We start from the raw sequence: 16672 nt of genomic DNA, 5'->3' as shown, positions 1-16672 counted from the left end.
CCATTGCCCCCTTCTCTGTTGCCCATACCCACTCAAACTGCAGGACCACCTTTTACCTGAAAATGTCCCTGTTGGGGCATTATAATTAAAACCACAGAAAAAATGCGTTTTATAACCACTAGTGAGATTTGGAAAATATTTAAGTTGTTTTTTTAAAACTTCTGTTGAGCACTAAAAATTGTGAGGATACTCATTTCTAATCTTTTCCCTCTCAGTCTCTTCAAGTAACACCACAAAAGACCCAGCCAATGCCCAGACAATACACGATCAAGCTGCTTTTATGGTCGAGCTCCCTGGAGTGATGTGGACAGCAAATGGGTTACCTGCTTAACCATAAATTCCGCTTCTGTCAGAAGTGTACGGGGACGGCCAAGTTTGCGGGATCATAAAACCAGCTTCAGTGCCCTGCAGCGATTTTGTAGAAAGGCAAGTAGAGACTTGTATCCTTTTTTATATCCTGAAAGCTTCGTCTATAGTTATCGTCTTCTAAATATTCATTTATTAAAACTATCGATAAAATCTATGAAAACTTCTTACTACATATAAAACTGTATCATTTGCATATATAATATTAAAAGTAAATGTAAATGATTCTGCAGCAAGCAGAAGGAGGCTCTTAACATATGATTATAAGCTTCTGCTTTTATTTACATTAGTGTACTTCCTTTTAGAAACTGTCCGTAGGCATGTTAATGTGCTGTTCCCACACTTCTCATCAATGCCTTGCACAGTATGTAAAGCCTGTTGTTTGACAAGGGTCTAACAAAGAGTGACTAATTCCAATTTCCAACGGATCAGGAATATCATGCTGCTTTGTCATGTAGCTAAAGTCAGTGCCAAGGGATTCCTGATGTTGTGTATTCTTGTTCTGAAGGCGAAAGGCGGAGACATACGGGAAATAAGAGCGCAAGTCCCACCAAACACACACAGCAAAAGTCTCCGATTCGTCAAAGTTGTTTAATTGACAGTTTGTCTGTAAAATCAGCAAACAGCATTTAGTCACGAGTGCACTTCACCAGATATCAAAACGCTTAGTCAATATGGCAGACACACAGCAGAAATGGTTTAGGGCCATCACGACGTTGTGAGATCGGCTAATGAGTAGCGCCGCTACGTAACCTATTGCGACACAGGCTTACCTTTGACGGGAAGTGGGTGGTCTTATACCAAGAACCAGACGCACGGTGAGCGAGAAATGGTATCTAAAAATTGTTTAAGTTGTCTAGACACTTGCTGGGTGTACATAAATATACTACGCGGCTAACCAGCATTGTACAAGGACAGTAACGGATAACTTTTACGTAAGTTATGACCGATTTCTTTTGATTGTTTTTGTGGAAACACTACAATTAGCAGGAATGACAATGTGAGTTCGTTGGCTAATGCGACGTGACTGCCGTGGACATGGGTTCCTAGCATCGACGCTAGCTGCTGTTTCGTAGCATCGTAATGAAATCCTAAATTTAAGTGTCTTTGCCACATTATTAGTATCACAGTTATTACTGTTATTACTGTGGTATTACAGTTATTACTAAACGTATGAAAAACTCAGTAAATGATTATTCAGTTTAATTAACTCAACGCTGTACGATACGATGATGCTAAAACAAGCTGCGAAGTTGTGTGTTTGAAACAAAACAGATACAATTCTTTCCTAACTGGTGTTATTTATTTATTTTTGTCTTTCTATATAGTCGTTGTCATCATGGTCTCTGCGGCTGTGCTCCATCTGTGGGTTTTAGCTTGGCTGGCTTCTGTTCTCGCTGCTGGTCAGTATCATCAACAGTACAATTCATCTTTAGTCACTGGGGAGTGTTATCTTTTAGTATACACGCAAGAATGAATCAAAATGGACACTCAGAATGTAGATTGTTTTTGACAACATTTTTAGTGTCATATTTCCTGCTGCCCCAGTGTGGGTATAATAACACACTTTCAGAAGGTTTTTTTAAGCATATTTTACCACGTTCAAGGTAAGGTAATTCAATTGTGAGTAAAAAATACTGGCTGAATTGATATCAGCTCAGTAATAAATACAAGTACTAGTAAACATTGCTGATTACATATTTGAGAATTATTATCTGTCAAAGGGAAAACGGCGATGCAGCTTCATGTGAGATGTGGACCAAAGGGTTATTTTAGAGGTGATGCAGTTGTTACCTAATAAAAGCCTTTCTTTAGTGCTGCAAAGATGATGCACAAAATAGAGCTTTCTCATCTGATTCCTTGTGTCCTAGCATGTGTGTTTTGTGGCGGTGATAGAGCGAATAATCTTGATTCATTGCTTATTTCTTTATATTGTGGTTCTAGAGAACCAGATTTTGTACTCATTTTTATTGACATATCTTTAAGCATTAGTTCCCCTGGCTTTCTGATGGTCTTTTACAGTTTTCCCTAAGCACTGGCTGCTTCCCCCCCCACTCATTTCACTTTCATTTTCAGTCCAGTCTTTGTTCCTGGCCATTATCATAAGAGGGTTGTTTCTTTTCTTTGTTAAGACCCTTAACACTAAATCATTCAAATATAAAAAGGCACCTAACTTAGTGTTGTCTACACATAACAGACAACTTAGCAAAGAGCCTATTTTAAGTTGCCAGGTTGGTGGACAGTGGAGGACAAAAGAAGTGACAGTCCTAAAACACTATCTACAGTAATTGAAGAGTGTTTGAAAATTATTTCCTTAAAAATAGAAGAAACAAAATCCAGCAAAGACCTGATCAGGTGATCAATCTACTATTTGCTGAAACCTCATCAGTAATGGTCACAATCAATAAGCCACATTTAAGGAGGGAAACAGGACAGAAAGGCTGAGGCAAGCCAAATCATACAAAAAATAGACTCAGAATCAGTTCTGAGCAGTTGTGCTACATGTAACACTGGCTTTATTTGAATGAATTATCTAATTAGTCATCTAGACACTGGTTCTATCCAACTAATGTGAGAGTGGAAACAGTGTTTTGTCATTGACATTGTGTACCAGTTCAAAATGCAAATGAAGTGTTTTGTTTTAACTTTACCTCTGCAGGCCTTTTTTGTAAAGGCTGAGATAAACTGTACTTTTCAAAATTGAAGAATTGAGGTGATTTAAAGAAAAAAAAAGAGCAGGCCTCTGGACAGAGAATTCTAATTAAAAAGTTAAAGTTGAAAATACAACACATATATAGTTTTACAATTTTTTTTTTATTACATATGGTTAGTAAGGACAAGTGAGAAAAAGCACATGCAGTTGATATTGAAACAGACAAGCTCAGGTAAGATGGGGAGCAGCATATGGAAAGGAGAGCTAGACAGAAGAGCAGTGTGAGACCTAACAGGACCTAAAATTAATTAGTAAAAAAAAATCTTGATCAGTCGGTTTATTTGTTTATTTATTTTTGCATGAAGAAATTAATGATAGTTTGCTACCTACTACAGACACATGGCTGTCTGTGATGACACATCAAAAGAGATGTTTCTTTTTTGTCTGTTGTTTTTCTCCAGCCTTGTGTCTGTTGTGTTTGTTGGTGTCAATTTTGTCTGTCATATCATTGTTTTTCTGCTCAGTTTCTGTATGTTATTCTTTACAGAAGAAAATTGATGGTTTCTTACTCCACCTCTACCTTTGAAATGAAGTGATGGTTAAAGCTCTTCCTATTGTCTTTGTAAATTGGCAGCAGATTTGGCAGCTAATGCTTCCCAAATGATTAGGGAAGACTAGCTTCACTACCTAAAGAATTACAATTCTCTGAGAATGAATATGGCCCCTTCCTGATTTCTGATATTTTTGCTTTGTTTTGAGATCTTTTAGCCTGCCTCGCTCTGTCAAACAAGTTCTATTTTTGTTGGTTTTTATCGATCTGGGTGTGACCACCGAAATTAAACTCAGCTTTCTGAAACATATGATTAATCACAGTTAATTCATAATTTATCAAGAACTGAGATAGTGCAAACATTATATTGAAGTTCTTCCTCCCAATGGTGGCACAGGTAGCTATTAGGTTCGTAGGCAATTACCTTTTCACATAGGGCCTTGTTGGTTTTGATATCTTTATTTCCTTTATAATTCAAATAATTTACAAAATCAATTTTGTATTTACCTGGGTTTTCTTTGTTTAAAATACAGTTTGTTTGATGATTTCAAACGTAAGCGTGAATGATGCGCAAAAAAAATAAGCATTTATGGTAAAGGTTAAATAATTTGTACATCTGTACTTCATATGTACAGATGTTTGGGGGCCATCAGAATCCCTCCAGCTTTCTCTGTTTCAGGGAAGCTAGTTACAAGCCAGCATGATGAGCACAACGTTTTAGCTATGCCCACCTCCACCTCAACCTTATATATCCCAAAAGTTGGGAAATTGTAACTGCAATGTTAATTATGTAATGACTGTAAAGACATTGTGCTGTACTGTAACTAGTGTAAAAGATGATTATTTTTCTGACTTGGTATAACCATGGACACCATGTGTGTCCATGTTGCCGTGACAGGCGGAGTTTAATGTTGCATTAAAAAGAGGAATGTGGTCACGTCTCATCACACTTAGCAGCAGATGTTCCTATTGTGGTTGTATTGCTTAGACTGTGACAGGAACTGTGGGTAATTTGATGGCTCAGACTCACAGAAATGTATTAATAATCTTGTTGCTGACACAAGCACAGTGCTCATCAGCTATATTTTTCTGAGTTTTACTCTGCATGTGGGTTTACTTTTTTTTTTTGTGTGTGTTTGGTTTTTTGTTTTGACCTTCAGAAGACGACTATCATTTGGTGATAGCCCCACAGTCTCCAGTGGTTCAGATTGGGTCTAACTTGACAGCTATCTGCATGATCAACAACACAACTGAAGTCACAGCAGATGATCTCTACTGGAAGCTTTCTGAAATTATACCCAAAGAGCATTACATCAAGATCAACAGTTCAGCACTTAATGTCACTGTCACCATCAGAAGTGAAAAGTCTGAATGGTTATTTTGCAGCTGCAAGACAGAGTCACACTATGTTGTCCTAAACAGGGGCAAATTTACTCATGGGATTTGGCTGAGGAAAGGCTGTAAGTTCTTATTGTCATAACTTGAAAATCTATTGCTGTTTTTACCCAAATGCAGCTATAACTCTTTTTTTTTTCGATCGGTTGTGATAACAGTAGTTTGTTTTCCTTTCTGTGTTTCCAATAGTATATGATGACAGAATTATTAGCCCCCCTATGAAAATTTAATTTTCAAGTATTCAAGTATTTTCCAAGTGCTGTGAAACACAGCTTTTCCAAATATCTTGGTTTTATTTTGGATATCTATATTATTTTACTTTGCACACAGAAACAAAATTAGTTAAGACAAACTAATACCAGGGTTAAAATGATTAACCCTGATGCTATTAGTCAATTGTGTATCATTTTTTGGAGAAAACAGCCTGTAGTGTTGTCTTGATGTATGTTGAATCATACAGGCAAGGAAATGCCAAAAATGTTCATCTGGCTGTAGTGTTTAAAATGGGAGAAACGTTGATACCATAGATGTATCTGGAGGCTGAAGGGTACCACTGGCCGTTGCCAGTATTTATTTATTTTTGGGGGGTGAAATACTTCTTATTGTGGGCTAATATAAATACTTAATGCTGTTTTCTAAATAAAACTAGTCTGTTAAGAAATACTATGTTGAAAATCCCTTTCTCTGTTAAAAAGCAAACAGCAAAACTTTGATAAAAACTTTGAATTTCATAAAGGGGTAATTATTTTGTCCTCATTTGTAAGCTGAATTTAAATTTAATATATATATATATAAACCACCTGATAATGATACAGAAAAAATGCACTGAAAATTGTAATTTTGTGGCATGCAGAGATAAACTTTGTGAGTTTAGTTTTTGTTTTGTTTAAATATCAGATCGCCCGGAGAAGCCAAAGAATCTGTCCTGTATAGCAGTTCAGGAGAGCGACACTATCTCATCAAACATCAAATGTCAGTGGGAAGCAGTAGGACATCAAACGGAAGCTGTCCCTACAAATTATACACTGTTTATTAGACAAACGGGGTGAGTACACGCTTCATGAATCATTACTTTTTTTGTTTACAATTCTGTTTTTCATTCATTATGGTGAAACTAAGTCAAGCTGTATGTTAAAGCCAGCTCATCACAGTAGTGTTGTATTACATTTTTATGTTCCTGGTATGGACAATTTAAACATGTAATGTCTGTCAGTGTCAAGTTGTATAGCCACACGGCCACAATCAAATATGAACACACGAAACATGGGCACCTTGACACATAGGGGGTAATTTATCCTGACCACTTAATCTAACATGCATGTGTTTGGACTGTGGGAGGAAGCTAGAGTACCTCAAGAGAACCCATGCAGGGGCAAAGAGACCATGCATACCCTGATTGTGCAAATCTTTGCACCATTATGCCACCTAAATGTAATGTGACTTTTTAAACTAGTAATGAATACCAGTTGTCAAGCTTTGTGTAGGTTTTACTGTCAAGTAAATTGTCTTCTACTTCTTTTTTTAGTGATAAAATTTATACTGCATCAATATTAGGGCCAGTAAACAAAACCACAGTGGATCTGAATCTCTTTCCTCATCATATGGAACTGGAGATTTGGGTGGTGGCACAAAATGAACTTGGAAAAGAAGAGTCTGAACATCTGATAAAGCTTGCTAATTGCTTTGGTAAGTAAATAGTACATTTGATTATTATGTTTAACATATTTGCATGTTCTGAGCCAGTAGTCTAAAACGTATATTCAGATTAAGTGATGTTGATTGTCTTGAATTCTGTGTGTGTGTGTGTGTGTGTGTGTGTGTGTGTGTGTGTGTGTGTGTGTGTGAGACAGTAAAAACAAAGCCTCCATCCGTCGCAGTCATTTCAGAGGCAGTTTTTCCCACCTCCCTTGTGATGAGCTGGAATTCTTCTATTGATAAAAGTTATCTGGAAACGATATATGAAATTAGATTCTGCCCATTGGGATCTCAAAAGTGGTTTTATGTAAGTATGTTTGTATACCCTTCCATCAAAAATTGCCATTGTAAAAGACAATATTACCATATTTCTAAAAGATTCAAACTATTGTGTAAACCTGTAAATCAGTTAAGATTCCAGTGTTGTGTTATGTATTAATGAACAAATCTGCAGAAATTGTATTACTGACAATTTTAAGAAAATCTGATTTAGTTTCATGACATGTTGAATCTGTTCTCCACAAAGCTCTTGAGAGTGATTGAGAATGAAGGTTTACTTTAGCACAGTAATATGTTTTTTTGTGTTCTATACAACCTTCTACAGTGTCCCTGTACAGTGTGTACACCATTTTATCTTTGTAGCACTTGCTCAAGGTGCTCAAATGGTAACACAGTGGCTCTGTGGTTAGTACTGTTGCCTCAAAGCAAGAGGGTCCTGTATTTGCTGAAATCTTAGAGTCTTAATATTTTAAATGTGATTCTTCTCAGACTGGTACATATTAACTCTTGTTTTATTTTTAAGTGACATATGGTTTATGTTTTTAGGTACCTCTGGCAGACACTTCGAGGTATATACAGTCCTTTAGACTCCAGAACCTGCAACCAGACACAGTTTATGTCACTCAGGTACGGTGCAAATATAATAATAATAACAAGCACTGTGGTTACTGGAGTGACTGGAGTAGCAACGTTACCGAGAGAACACCAGAGGATTGTGAGTATTATGAATTCCAGTTCGGACTAGTTTCAGTAAAAGCATTTCATCAAATGAAATATTTTGCTACAGACAATTAGCACAGTTATGATTAATAAATTGTTCACTTAATACTATGTTATACACGATGAATAAACTATTCAGACTCTGAAGTCCTCAAGAGCTTTTTGTATCCAAAAGCATAAAGATTGAAAATAAAAACCTCTGGCAGTGAGAAGATTTACTGAACCTGTGAAACTGCATACATTGTCCACCCATGTGTTTACGGGTTCTTTTGTTCTTTTTCTTTTACCTAGTACCAAAAAGTAAACCAGATGTATGGATAATCACGTCGGAGGAAGGCCTAAATAAACGACAAATTGAGTTCATTTGTAAGGTAAATTTCCATCACATTCAATTTAACATTTAAAAACAGTTTTATCTAACAATACTCCTGTTGTCATAAGCACAAAGCATTAGAATTTATTTGACATGAAAGGTTTAACATAAATGATAGACATTCTACAGATGGACCAAAACATTTAGATACATTTTTAACTGAACTGAACCAGTTAAAAACACAAACAAAAGGAACTATTGCTGCCAACCCTAACTCACCACAGCCAACATGTTAGAACAGACTGTCATAGACTATTTTCATAGTCTTCAGTATAGTTAATTATAGTTAAAATATTTTATTCATTATAGCAAGCAGTTTGATGAATGGCTAGATCAATAAAATTTTAACAGAATAGAATGAATGAGTTGGACAGATTGCGATATAGTCCTGGATATAGTCAATGGTTTGAATAACAGATTTAAAAATTGGAATACGAGAGGTCATTTAATAATATTTGTTCTTTTCTTTCAGACACACTAAAGATTTCCTTAATTTTTATGTATAGCCTTATTCGGATAATATAACAATCCAGTTTAAAAATCATCTTATTTTATTGTCACACCAAGTTGTAGATTTGCACTTTGCACCAGTTGTTGTAATTGCATATGTTTGCTTTTCAAATATATGCTACTAACAGGCAAGTTACATATTGTAACATCAACAGTGTTAACATAGATAAAGGGTGTTTCTCTCATCTCTTGTTTATTTTTTAAGGCATAATTTGATATTTGTGGCTATACCAAAATTTTGGCAAGTAACTAATATCAGCCAATATATTGGCCCCACAGATTTATCTGTCGGGCTCTATTGAACACACTGTTCAGTGTGATAAATAACATAAATAATTTTGTTTCATAGACACACTGGCATTTTGGGGTTTTTTTAGCATTTATGCTAGCCCTTCTTAGGCCCTGGGACCATTTTTGGTCCCTTTAGTTTTTCAGTTACAAGCCATTTGCACTGTGTTGAATGGAATATAGCCAAATTCTCTAAAAAAAAAAGTTTGGCATAATTTCATTTCAAAATTCAAGTCTGACTTCCTTAAATTAGCTTCAGTGGCTAAGCTAACAATACACATCCTCTTAGAGCCCTAGGGACCATTTTTGGCCCATTGACTTCCATTATAAACGCTATTTTTCACTGCAGAATTATTACCGTTAATGTCTTGGTGATTACTTATGTTTCCCTTTCGTTTTGGTCTATGAGCCTTAGAGTTGTAATTTTTTTATTTGTCCACCGGGTGGCGCCCTTGCTCCACATTTGATCCCTGCTGGAAAACAGCGGGCTGCTTGGACAGACCTGCCGGAAATGAAGCCTCATTTCCGGCGTGCAGCAGCGGCTTCGCCCGCTGATCGGGCGGGACCATTTTTTGGTCCCTAGTATTTAGTATTTATTTATTTATTGTCATTGTCAAGAACAATGAAATTGCGTTTGGGGCTTCCATACAACCCAAAAAAAAGAAGAAAATAATAAATACCCCTTAAAACCCAAGTGTACATATTTAACCCAGTGTGACTCCAATGCAATAAGACAATCCTTAGCAATAATGTTCGTAGAAATTCAGACAAAGACCTGAGAAACATGACAAAATACAACAATGCAACCCATTCAATATTATTGTACTGTGAGATATGATATCAGATATGATAGTTATCTATTTAACAGTCATGTTGGTTGTTTTTGTGTAATAATGAGAACTGTCTGCATACTGTCTGCAACTTTGCTCATCCAGGATCCAGAGTTTTCCAATGGGAGGATAAGAAGATTTAACATAACGATTGAGAAACAAAAGGATAGTATCAGGAATGGAACTTGGGAGATTATTATAGTGAACAGAAGTCTGACAGATGGCAGCTCAAGTAAAAAACAGATCACTCCACTAAAAACGATTACCTTGGATGATGAGGAGTCTGTGACCGTGTATGTCACAGCCATAAATTCTGTGGGGGCATCTCCTCAGGCAAAGTTGATCATTTCCCGCAAAACACGGGGTAAGTGTCCATGTTGAATTTACAGGCGTGACATTTAGACACAACTGTGACATATAATCTAAAGCAGTCCAGATAATATTTTCGGCATAAAATCACACACACAAATTAGAATGTTCTTGATTAATAAGTAACAGTAACAGAGACGTACGATGGTATCCAAAGGGACCCAGCAGCAACCATGAACCAGGATGCCATGTGGTTTATGATCATAATTTTTAACTCTCAGCTGTTTGCGAAGCCCCAGGTATAAAACTGCAGTTAACAGAATCAGTATAGTGGTGTGAGTAATGTATGATTATATGCCTAGTATACACATAGTAGATAATTTCAGAACTTTAACTCAAAGTTCTTAGCAGGTTTTAACTCGAGGTCAGATGAGTTTTATAATTTACTAAATGTAGTTTATTCACTAAGTCTGGTCCAAATCAAGACCCAATGTATGACAAATTGGGCTATGGTTATATTTGTTATTTCATGTGTGTGTGTGTCTGTTACAGAACCTCCTGCAGTGGAAAAAACGGAGGTACAGTCCCATAACGGTCAGCTGTTTCTTTCATGGAAACCCCCTAACAGAACAGTGTCCAAGTATGTGGTGGAATGGGTCAGTGATGGTGAGAGAAACTGGCAGAGGGAAAATGGAAAAACAAACTACACTGCAATTAAAGGTATTTTTTCTGTTTTTCTGAGGGTTTAGGAAACAAAAAGTTGTTGTACAACCCTCTTGAAGAAATATGGAATAACCACGTTTGGAGAATGTTCATTTAGTTGTTTAAAGGCATATGGCACCCATCATAAAATCTCTCTCGTGTCATGGCTGTTGTTGAAGCTGTTGTTTAGTTTGAGCTGTCATAAAGAGGAGACTGACTGTACTGTGCAGATGGCACTTTAGGTAGATCTTTTTAAAAAGCAATAAAAAGGTGGAGTCAAAAAGCTAGTCTCTGATTTCATTGTTTAATGATAATGATATGGTGTTATAAAGAGTCAAGTTTCTTATTGATAAGCAACACAAATGATAAATATGTTATAGTGACTTTAATACAACCTTGTTAAAGCAAGAAAGTATTCTCTTGTAACAAGGAATTAATATATTTTGCATACACTGCAGCGGATCTTAAAGCAAAACCTTTAAGTTAACTTTTACTATGGCTGCTAATACTAATAGCTTCTGTTGCTTTACTCTAACTGCATGTTGTATAAGATTGCTATTAATTAAAGAGTGCTTTTCCCCCCTTTTTTAACCTTGATGTCAAATCTAGGGGACCTTAAGCAGTTTGTTCAATACAGAATATCAGTGTACCCTCTATATGGCCCAAATGGCGAACTGGTTGGGAAGCCAGTCCTTGAACGAGCCTATTTTGAACAAGGAGGTAAGAGATCATACTTGTCAATTAATCAATAGTAAACCATTGTATTTTGAATTGTTGTGGATATTATAATTTGAATAATGCTGTTAATCTCGTAAAATTGATGTTAACGCCATAACCGTTATAATGTCATTTTAACGAGATTGTATAGAATGCATTTGATGATTCTATGCAAAATTTTTATATTAATCATTTGACAAGTTATATATTGTCTATCAGTTATTTCCACAGAGATGTTCTTAAAGTCAGTTTGTTGTTATTTTTATTTTTTTGTACAGTTCCATCACAAGGCCCTATTGTTAACCTGAGTGGTGACCCAGGATGTTACACAGCCAAGCTGGAGTGGGATGAGATTCCTCTGATAAAACGACGCGGCTTCATCACAAACTACACAATATACTATCGAAGTGGGACTGAAACTCGTGGTATCTACTGGTTCCATGTTGTGCTGAACTGTTAGGTTAGCTTTTTAAAATGAAAACACTCAATTGCCAGGCTAACCTTTGATTTCTGTTGTTCTTTCTTGCAGGCATAACTGTGCCAGCTAACACCACCTCATACACTTTGACATCATTATCACGCAACACAAAGTATGACATTTGGATAAAGGCTTCAACTATCAGAGGCTCAGTCAATGGCTCTAACCACTCGTTCACTACTCTGAAATATGGTCAGTACATGATCCAACTAGTTGAGAAATGTCACAAAGTCAGTTTTACCTTTTCCAAAGTGTCTGTGTAGGGTCTCAGTCAATCGAGGTGTTGTAATCTTGAGAGATTGAAAAGAAGGCTACTGGAGCGTCTTGGATGAGAGGCTAATTGAAGTTTAGATTTTTACCATTGGTTTTTGAATTGCTGTTAACCCTTTGTCTTATCTATATATCTTTTTCACCTCACAGCACCAGGAGAAATTGAAGGCATTGTGGTAGGAGTGAGCCTTGGGTTTCTGTTTGTTGTTCTCATGACCATGCTGCTCTGTTTCTGCAAAAAAGATGTGTAAGTTACCCATAAATATCTCTTGGGATGTTTACCGCCTCTCAGTGAATGGCTGTAAACTGAACACGTACATCTAGGGTTTCCATTTACTCTTTGTTGCATCTTACCTTTTCCAAGACTGCAGGCATTTTAACGTGCCTTTGGGTGTACAGCACTTTAGTCATTGGATGAGGCACATAATACTAGTTTATTTTGAGCATACCAATCTTAAAAATTGTAAACATTCATTACTTCATACACAATATTCATCATAATAGCTCCACTGAAACTGTGATTTCAATATTTTTGGAGTTATTGTATTTTTCTATATAAGTATGTTTTGTTTTTTTCTTTTCTACAGGATCAAGGACAACTTTTGGCCTCAGATTCCAAATCCCGGAGATAGCACCATTGGAAACTGGTCTCCAGATTATCCTTTGAAAGTAAGAGTTTCACATTAGTGCATAGGTGTCAAACTCTGGCCCGTGGGCCAAATGTAATTAGGCTGCAGGCCAAATTTGGCGAAGCCATACCAAATTACTATTAGAGCTGGCCTACTGGTATTATACAGCTAATATATATATTGTTTAGTATTAAGCTTTGTTTGTTCCATATTCAGTTTTTCAGCAAAACGTGTTTGAGTCCATAAGAAAAGATTCATTCTTATATCTGGAGGAATAAATATCTTTCAATAAATATTAACGTTAGCCCGCGACTTTGTTCCAGTTTTGAATTTTGGCCCACTGTGTATTTGAGTTTGACACCCCTGCATTAGTGTGTCAGCATGACCAGAATAATGGTAATAAAAAAAATATTAAACCACCAGGACATAGCACAAATGATTGCTTGCATAAAGCAGATTGCTCATTCTCAACCCTGTTTGTCATCACTGCATAGACATTTCTGTTAGCTAATGACACTTGCCTCATACAACAAGGTCAGAGTACTGAGTGAAGAACTGTCTTCCATGTTTCGTGTCATGCATAAAATGTCAGCTGAAAGCATTGCAGGTACAGCTTTCAGAGAGGTCCAGTGACTAAAAGAATTACCCCATTAATAGTGTCCTAATTTTCAAATCCCTTTCATAGGAGAGGAAGCACAGAGGTGTCAAACTAACAAGCTTTTTTTTATTGAAACATTTTTGCCTCTATTGGATAGTGGAGCAGTGCAGATAGAGAAGAAAGTGGTGAGGGAGGGGGAAAACTTGCAGCAAAGGGCCACGGTTTGAACTCGAACCTGGGCTGTACTTTGGCCAAGTGGCATGTGGATGCCTGCTGAAGCACTGAGTTACAGTGGCACGGCAAAATTAGGCTTTAAAACTGACTAATATGTCTAATATGTCTTTATCTGTAGATAGCTTAATACTGTCCCGTTTTGTATTTAATCAGATGCATTTCTCTTTTGCTTTCTTTTTCTACAGGCAGAGGCACCAAGAGAGAACTGTCTATCTGGCATCAGTGTGCTTAATGTGGATGTTTGTGATGCAAAGTGTGTATTTGAGGAGGACAAGGCAAGTCTGCCTCTGAAAAAGGACAAGTATCTGTCTGAGGAGCACAGCAGTGGAATCGGTGGCTCCTCCTGCATGTCCTCACCTCGACAGAGTGTGTCTGACAGTGATGAGGGTGGTGATATGGCTGACACCACGGCCAGCACTATTCAGTACTCCTCTGTAGTCGCCTCCAGTGGTTACAAGGGCCAGAACCCAAGCTCTCTGCCCCAGCAGTCCATTTTTTCACGGTCTGAGTCCACACAGCCACTGCTGGACTGTGAAGAGAACCATGACACCATGGTGCAGGAGGGCAGCAGACAGTGTTTCCTGAGACAGCCCTGCTTTACTCACAATGCAGGGAATGAAAATGCCACCGACAGTAATGACTTCAACCCGTTGGAGATGGAGCAGCAAGAGGTGCTGGACTTCTGTCCCCTGGAAGAAGACACTGAACACACAGCACCTGCAGATTGCCAATCTGATGACTGGATACCAGCACCGGTCTCCAGCTACATGCCTCAGCTGGGTGGCTACAGGCCACAGTAAGAACTCAGATGGCTCGTCTGATACATGCATCACCTACATATGTGGTCTTGTGCCTTTGTTAGTCCTGGGTGTTTATTTAAAGTATTGAACAAATCCCAGTATATCTTTTGCACTTAATCAAATGTAAATAGTCCCATTATATTACACTGTAAAGAGTAATGTGAATTAGAGCTTGCGGTTGTCGTTTGCACGCTTTACTCTCACAAGGAAAAATTACATAGCCAGTTCTTTGTAAATAAAACAACATCTTCAACATAATGACGAAATACAATTTTATACTAACATAAACTGCTAATGGCATGCCAGACTGCTCAGTGCAGCCTAATGTCCTTAATCTCACTTGAATTTTAATTTTTAAGTGACAGTTTATAGCTGAATGTAAAGTCTTATGTTTTTATTGCATTTATTAAAGGCACCATGAAGCTCTTAAAATGTTGAAACTGTTGTTTTTCAGTTTTCCTAATGTTAATTCCAGATGTTGTTGGAAGATGTGTTTTCTCACCTAAGGCTGTGTCAAAGCAAGCATTATATCTTAATTTGTTGTATCACAATGTTAAAACAATTTGGAATACCGTGTGGTCATAAACAGCATTGCTTCAGCTCTGATCAATCACTGCTGATTGTATTTCTTTTTCAAATGTCACCATGCTAAAGCTTAACAATAAAACATGAAGGGAAGTCAGTAAGCTTCGTTTTTTTTATTTTTGCTAGACATTCCAATGAACTGCTTTGAGTCACACGTAAGTAACCTGGGAGATGCCTAATTGCTTGCTTATGGGGTACATTCTGAGATGAAGGAAACTGGATTCTCTCTTCCAGAGTTTCTTGCTGACTACTTGCCTCCTGCTGCACTGGAAGTAGAACATTGACAGCATATAGTGGAGCCAGTAATCTAACTTTACATTTATATCTACATTTTATAAATGTTGGAAGTCCCAGTGAGACAAGTTTGTGGACACCAGGACACTTCCTAATATGAGTGATCATCCTAAAAGGACCTTAGTCAAGGAGGTGACTAAAAACCTAATGGGCACTCTGACAGAATTTCAGCGTTGCTCTGTGGAGCAAGGAGAACCTTTCATTAACTATTTCTGCAGCACTCCAATAATCAGGTGTATATGGTATATGCAGTGTTGGTCAAGTTAGTTGAAAAAAGTAATCAGTAACTAATTACTGATTACTTCCCCAAAAAAGCAATCCAGTTTACTGATTACTTATTTTCAAAAGTAATTAGTTACTTAGTTACTTTTTAAAAACACGATTTACAACCTGAATAGGTGATAAAGCGAAAGGTCTTTCAGCCCAATTCTACTTTTTCTGTATAATCCATCATACAAAATGTAATCAAATGGCAAAGTCTCTTTTTTTAAACTTGTTTTATCAGTTTTAATCTTTTAACTTTACAGGGAGTGCAGAATTATTAGGCAAATGAGTATTTTGTCCACATCATCCTCTTCATGCATGTTGTCTTACTTTTCCTTTTCTTTGGCAAAATGGGTCAAAAGAAGGACTTGACAGGCTCAGAAAAGTCAAAAATAGTGAGATATCTTGCAGAGGGATGCAGCAGTCTCAAAACTGCAAAGCTTCTGAAGCGTGATCATCGAACAATCAAGCGTTTCATTCAAAATAGTCAACAGGGTCGCAAGAAGCGTGTGGAAAAACCAAGGTGCAAAATAACTGCCCATGAACTGAGAAAAGTCGAGCGTGCAGCTGCCAAGATGCCACTTGCCACCAGTTTGGCCATATTTCAGAGCTGCAACATCACTGGAGTGCCCAAAAGCACAAGGTGTGCAATACTCAGAGACATGGCCAAGGTAAGAAAGGCTGAAAGACGACCACCACTGAACAAGACACAAGCTGAAACGTCAAGACTGGGCCAAGAAATATCTCAAGACTGGTTTTTCTAAGGTTTTATGGACTGATGAAATGAGAGTGAGTCTTGATGGGCCAGATGGATGGGCCCGTGGCTGGATTGGTAAAGGGCAGAGAGCTCCAGTCCGACTCAGACGCCAGCAAGGTGGAGGTGGAGTACTGGTTTGGGCTGGTATCATCAAAGATGAGCTCGTGGGGCCTTTTCGGGTTGAGGATGGAGTCAAGCTCAACTCCCAGTCCTACTGCCAGTTTCTGGAAGACACCTTCTTCAAGCAGTGGTACAGGAAGAAGTCTGCATCCTTCAAGAAAAACATGATTTTCATGCAGGACAATGCTCCATCACACGCGTCCAAGTACTCCACAGCGTGGCTGGCAAGAAAGGGTATAAAAGAAGAAAAACTAAT

At 37.5% G+C, this 16672-nt stretch overlaps 1 protein-coding gene across 6 annotated transcripts; it reads left to right on the top strand.

Annotated features, from left to right (window-relative positions):
* Nucleotides 1-1033: 1033 nt before the first annotated feature.
* Nucleotides 1034-15074, top strand: il6st (interleukin 6 cytokine family signal transduce). Of its 6 annotated transcripts, none has more exons than XM_085280427.1 (16): nucleotides 1034-1184; nucleotides 1695-1769; nucleotides 4733-5029; nucleotides 5862-6009; nucleotides 6490-6650; nucleotides 6815-6966; nucleotides 7485-7653; nucleotides 7950-8029; nucleotides 9765-10023; nucleotides 10521-10688; nucleotides 11280-11390; nucleotides 11666-11812; nucleotides 11917-12057; nucleotides 12286-12382; nucleotides 12723-12804; nucleotides 13782-15074. In XM_085280427.1, exons 2-16 carry the CDS (start codon nucleotides 1706-1708, stop codon nucleotides 14394-14396), a joined length of 2691 nt encoding a protein of 896 aa, XP_085136553.1. In that variant the 5' UTR covers nucleotides 1034-1184; nucleotides 1695-1705; the 3' UTR covers nucleotides 14397-15074. The 6 variants fall into 6 exon arrangements, with proteins under 6 accessions (XP_085136553.1, XP_085136551.1, XP_085136555.1 ...); XM_085280425.1 differs by having other exon boundaries at nucleotides 1035-1184; nucleotides 4730-5029; XM_085280426.1 differs by having other exon boundaries at nucleotides 1142-1301.
* Nucleotides 15075-16672: the final 1598 nt, after the last annotated feature.

The sequence above is a fragment of the Mchenga conophoros genome, linkage group LG7 (genome assembly GCF_057382185.1).
Source record: "Mchenga conophoros isolate Kocher_MC1m ecotype Shallow Benthic linkage group LG7, M_conophoros_male_GT1.1, whole genome shotgun sequence".
Lineage (NCBI taxonomy): Eukaryota > Metazoa > Chordata > Actinopteri > Cichliformes > Cichlidae > Mchenga > Mchenga conophoros.
This window is presented reverse-complemented; position numbering and strand designations above follow the sequence as displayed.